This window comes from Pygoscelis adeliae, unplaced genomic scaffold, assembly GCF_000699105.1.
Source record: "Pygoscelis adeliae isolate BGI_AS28 unplaced genomic scaffold, ASM69910v1 Scaffold402, whole genome shotgun sequence".
Lineage (NCBI taxonomy): Eukaryota > Metazoa > Chordata > Aves > Sphenisciformes > Spheniscidae > Pygoscelis > Pygoscelis adeliae.
In genome coordinates, this window is record NW_008824411.1 from 7221031 (window position 1) to 7226843 (window position 5813).

General features: G+C 58.9%; 1 protein-coding gene across 1 annotated transcript in view; it reads right to left on the bottom strand.

Annotated features, from left to right (window-relative positions):
- LHX4 (LIM homeobox 4) overlaps nucleotides 1-4589 on the bottom strand; it is a 9634-nt gene extending 5045 nt beyond the window's left edge. The window contains exons 1-4 of the mRNA XM_009320731.1: nucleotides 4423-4589; nucleotides 893-1095; nucleotides 512-666; nucleotides 3-141 (exon numbers count right to left, since the gene is read on the bottom strand). Of these exons, the coding sequence (XP_009319006.1) occupies nucleotides 3-141; nucleotides 512-666; nucleotides 893-1095; nucleotides 4423-4487 (562 nt within the window). The 5' untranslated portion in view covers nucleotides 4488-4589. The remainder of the gene's footprint in view (nucleotides 1-2; nucleotides 142-511; nucleotides 667-892; nucleotides 1096-4422) is intronic.
- Nucleotides 4590-5813: the final 1224 nt, after the last annotated feature.

The following is a 5813-nucleotide window of genomic DNA, read 5'->3' on the forward strand; positions in this document are numbered from 1 at the left end:
GCAGTCCTCGGCCGAGCTCTCCTTCTCCAGCTTGCCGCCCCCACGGCTCCGCTTGACGCTCTTGTAAAACTGCCCCCAGCGATGCCGCCCCGCGTCCTTCTTCAGCCGCTTCTCCTTGGCCCGGCGGTTCTGGAACCACACCTGGGGAGAAATGGGGACCTTGACGGCACACTGACACCCCTGCATGCCAGCACGCCTGCAACCCAGCACCTCCTCAGCCCAGCACGCCAGCACCCATGCACCCCAGCAAGCCAGCACCCTGGCACACCAGCACCCCAGAATGTCTGCATCCTGGCACGCCAGCACCCCTGCAACCCTGCATGCCAGCACTCCTGCAACCCAGCTCCCAGGCACCCATGCAACCCAGCACCCCAGCAACCCAGCTCCCAGGCATCTGTGCCACCCCAATACCCCTGCAGCCCCAATACCCCTGCAGCCCAGCACCCCAGTGGGACCCCTGTGTCCCCCTTTGCTAGGGGCAAGGCGGAGAGGGGCATCCTGGTGGCCTCACCTGCACAACCCTCATGTCGAGACCTGTCTCAGAAGAGAGCTGCTCCCGCACGTGCCGGGCGGGCTTGGGGGAGTTTTTGTAGGCATTCTTCAGCGTCTCCAGCTGCTTGGCAGTGATGGTGGTCCGGGGACGCTTAGCGCCCGCCTCGGAGTCATCTGCAAGAGAAGGAGCCGGTACCAGCCAAAACCACAGCAGCATGAGCAACCCCAAACCGCCAGCCCACGCTGCTGGGGAAAAGCTCCCCAAAACCAGCTGCCCCAGAGCCCGCAGTGACACCTTCCCGCAGGTACAATGCCAGCGACGTGACCCATGGCCACACCATGGGCTTTTCCCCAGCCCTCGGTGTGGTGTCCCGCCTCATAGCCCTTTCGGGGTGCCTACCGTTCTGCTTGGCAGTCTCGTAGTCCTCCTTGCAGACCAGCCGCCCGTCCTCCATCAGATAGAACTCGTCGCCCGTGGCCAGCTGCCGGCTGCAGATGATGCAGGCGAAGCAGTGGAGGTGGTAGACGAAGTCCTGGGCTTTGCGGACCACCTGGGTAGGGGGGATGCCCTGCTGGCACGCCGTGCATTTGGTCCCAAAACGCCTGCAAGGAGAAGTGGGCGACCCTGAGCCCCCCGGCGAGGTGGGCTTTGCCAGAGACCGGGTGGGGACCAGGAGACAGGGCAGAGTTTAAACCAGCAATCAACCTAATTATGCATGACACTTCACACGGCAGGGGTTTATCTTCTTCAGTGTGAAAGACCAGCCTAATGGAGCTGAGGAAGGTTTGATTTTAATGGTTCTTTTAAGTAATGCTTATAGGCTGCCTGATTTTTCCCTGCAAGGACAGTACATATTTCATCCACATTAATACCAAATAAATTAATTACACCGCCCCGCTAGCATGATGAATCCCAGATTAATGCAGAATGATGGGGCTCTTGCACCGTAATGACAGCCCGACAGGTGCATCAGGTGGGCCAGCTTAGGGTAGGCATGGGCCCAAGCAAGCCTGCCAGCACGGCTGCAAGGAGTGTGCAAGAAGTGTGCAAGAAGTGTGGAAGCAGCATGCAAGGAGCGTGCAAGGAGCATGCAAGTGCCATGTAAGAATGGTGCAAGAACTGTGGATGGTGCATGCAAGAAGTGTGCAAGGAGCGTGCAAGGAGCGTGCAAGGAGCGTACGTCTCACCCAGCAGCCCCCGCAGATCGCAGGCACTCTGCTGCCGAGAGCCTGGGGTACCCATCGCGCCAGGCGCGCCTGTGTGGGTGCAGCCCAGGCTGTGGCAGGGTGCGGTTGCCCTATGCAGACATGAGGGCTAACACCTGGATAATGCCTGGATAACACCGGGTGTAAACTGAATTAACGGCACGAGGGCGATCCATGCCACGAGGTGGTGGCAGCACAGGAGAAAATCAAAAATAAGCGGACATTCCACTGGTGTTTTCAGCAACAGATGCTTTGGGATTGACATGGGGCAGATCCCCACCTCCCGCCGGCACCACAAGGGCTCTGCTACATGTCCCCTGCTCTCCCCAGCACCCCTAAACACCCCATCAGTGGGGTGCCAGAACCCCACGGAGCCATCCTGGCATTGCAGCAGCAGCCCAGGCAGCAAAGCTATCAGAATAAATCTGCCCCCTGTGCCTTAAACAGACCCATCTGCTTCGAAGGGGGCAGCCCAGGAAAACACAAGCCCTTTGGCCCCCAGCCGCAAGGCTGCAAGGGCAGGTGGTGGCGGTTGGGGGTGCCCAGGGGGGTACAGCCACCCCGGGCACCTCTCGCTGCCCCCCTGAGGGGCATGCAAAATCACCCTGTGAACCCCGCGGCTGCCCGGGCCCCCACCCTGTCCAGAAAGCCAGGGCACGGCCACCAAAGCTGGGTCCCTGAGACTGTCCCTGAGTCATGCAGGTGTCACCCAGGGACGGGCGGCGAGCACTGGGCATGAGTAGCGCTGGTGCAATTTCAGCTGCTGCCCAAAGGGGTGTTGGGAAGCAGAAGGCGAGGAGGGAAAACCTGTTTTGTCTCATTTTCTGGGCTTGTATCCTAAAGGGAGAGTCCCCAGACATCTGCTGGGGAGACCTCAGCTCTCCCAGAGTCATCTGGGAGGGAGGGTGGGATGGGAGATGAGGGAGGGAGGCAGGGAAGGAGGGAACGGAGGGATGAGATGGGAGATGGAGGGCTAGGAGATGGAGAGAGGGAGGGAGGGATGGAGGGATGGAGGGAATGGAGAGAGGGATGGAGGGAATGGAGGGAAGGAGGGAACGGAGGGAGGGAGGGACAGGACAGGCAGACAGACGATGCTCTTCTGTGCCCAAGGCTGAGCCGGTGCATGCTCTGCAGCCCCCATCCTTCCTCTGCCCATCCACACCCCCCTCACATAACACTATTAAAGTCATTTTAACACACACCCCCAGCATCCCAGAGTGTTTCCGCACCACCTTGGGGATGGCCAGACCCAGGACAGAGCTGCCTGTAGCTGGGGACCAAGAGCTGCAATTTGGGGGAGGGAAAAAAAGATGAAAATCAAAAAATCTGGTCTTTTCGGAAGTGCCTCCCAAATTGCAAACCTGCCTCTGAAGTTGGCCTTAAATCCTCACGTCCTCTGCAGGTTACCTACCCCAAAATCAATGAGCAGTTGAAATAAAGGTGAGATGAGAGCCTGAGCGAGCGCCGAGATGCTATTGATTGGCACCAAATAATCCAGGCAGGACCTCATCTAAGAAAGTCGCTGATCTTTCAACTCTAATTAACATTGATTATCCGCACCTTTTGGGCGACTATTTAAATGATTTGGAGATTAATAGGCTGGAAAATATCAGAAGTGAAGTGTTATTACCCAGGCTGTAGCGGCTGCTTTGACCGTTGCACGCTCCCCAGCTGGGAAGGAGAAATTCAAGATGCGTCTTTGGCCCTGATGGCTGGGGGGGGGGAGGGACATAGGAGGCCTGAGAGCCCAGGGATGGGCAGGCAGGGAAAGTCCTGCCCCGGGATTAGCGCGGGGCGTAATCGCCATCGGTTGGTTTAGCCGGCCAGCCGGCAGCGGGGGATGACTGGGAGAGCCGGCGCGGCCGGGGATGAGCAGGAGATGATGGCGTGGGGAGGCGGCCCCGGTCCCCGAGGTGCGGCAGCTGCTTTTCAGCCCGGTCCCATCACCTGCACCCGGGCAGCAAAAAGCACCCACTGGCCAGGATCAGGCCCTCCTCCCCGCAGGAGGTGTAAAGCAGCACCCCTCCGCTTCACGGCGATTCACCACCAGTAAAGCTGTGCCCAGCCCCGGTGCAACACCCTCTGCCATCCCTTGGGAAAGCTCCCAGATTTCGCCAGCAGCCAGGGACTAGAGCATCCCCGCTGAAAAGTCCATTTTTAACAGGAAAGCGGTTGTCCTGTCCCACGGGAGCAGGGAAACGCCGAGGCTGGGGCATCGCACAGCTCAGAGACAGCTGCCAACAAAATCAAAGGAGGTTTTTACACTACCAGGAGCAAAAAAAGGATAGGGGGGAAAAAAAAAAGGTGAAAAGATGAAGGGAGAGAAACGGGATCAGCAAACCCCGGTGAGGAAAGCGAGGGGCTCGGGCAGGAGCAGGCAGCGCTGCCGCTGCCTTGCATGGGTTTCTCCTGCCCTCTAGCTCCGAGCGGAGCCGGGGCCACTGCCGAACCACCACAGCTCGCCTTCCCACGGGGGTTTGAAACCAGCACAGGGGAGGGATGGGAGAATCAGAGCGATTTGAGTCTTTCAGAAGGTTAAATCCCAACAAAGAGCATCCAGCCTGCGGCAGCTATAAAGCACCAACATTTCCTTTATTTCCACAACAACAAAAAAAAGGAAGATAGATGAAGATTTTGGAGAAATTGCACTTAAATGTGTGTTTGCCTGCTTGGCGGGCAGGGAGACGCCGCTTTCAGGGGGCTGTGCCCCCAAGTGGTACTCACTTGAAGAAGTCCTCCTTACAGTAGACGCTGCCGGCCCGGGAGAAGCAGCGGTCGGCCAGCTGCATCTGGCAGTCGGCGCACTTGAGGCAGGAGCTGTGCCAGTGCCGGTCCAGGACCTTGAGGATGAACTTGTCCAGGATGTGCTGGTTGCAGCCTGCGCACTGGGGGATCTCTGGGCAGGGGGCAGAGAGATGGAGACAAGAGCAGCGTCAGCCACCGCAGCCCCCCCTCGCCGCTGCGGTGCTCCCACCTGGCCGGCACAGCTGGTGCTTTGCGGGGTGATGAGCTGCCACCCCTCGCCTCGCCGGTATCCCGGCACATCTTCATTTGCAAACCTTCACCAAAACCCTCCAGAATAGCAGAGCCCACAGCTCTGCCGGCTCCTCCATGCACAGACACACGCATGTGATGCTTTTCCCTTCTGCACCCCATTTTTCAGGCCATGTCCTGCTCCCTGCCACCTGTTTCCCCACCTGCCTCTCGCTCCCTCTGGGATGGCATCTCGCAACCCCCAACCAGGGACACGGCCACATCCCCGTGGCCACCCCTGTCCCCCAAGGGCCAGGCTGCCGGGCCACCCAGGGGTTCACCCATGTGGTCCCAGCTGTGACCCAGGGGTACAGGACACCAACCACCTCCGCCCCACCTGCAGAGGCTTTTTCAACATGGGCGAATGTCTCTTCCCCTCTGCTCCCACTGCATCCCAAGGACCACGAGCCACCCATGCCAGCCACGCTGGCCTCACCAGCAGCTGCCCAGTGTCCCTCTCCTTGCAGTGCCAGGGCACCGGGTGACTTTGCATCCCCCACAGTCCAACACCCCTTTGGACCCCGGTTTTCCTGTGACAGGGGCAGCGGGTTTCTGCCCACTTTCTCCCATCCAGCCAGGGTGTTACAGACCCCTGCTGCTGAAAACGGACGGAAAGCGTCGGCTGAAGCAAGGCCACGCTGGAGCACAGCAGCAGGGAGAGTGAGTTTAGCCTGATCCAGCCCCCCCCCTACAGCACCCATGCTGTGGGAGGATGCTTGGAGAAGGAGGGCTTTTCCTAAGACAAGATGTATACCCGGCCATTCAGACTCTTATACAGTGTCTGCCTATAGATGGACAGCTTCTATAGATCTGGAGAGCTGGATATTTATCTCTCTCTCTATGTGCCCATAGTTCAGAATAAACGGGAGGTGCTGTAAAAGTCTGCAGGAGAAGATTGCCCGGTAAAAGCCAGGCACATCGTGCTGACACGCACGCATGAAAGAAGATTGATTGGGGCGGGGGGGGACATGCCCGTAGCTGGAGCATAAGAGCAGGAGAGATGTTTATGCATAAGGGCTGCCTCCCTCTCCTGCGGCTGACAGTAAACAGCCCGGGGGGGGGGGCATTTTTTTTTTTTTTTA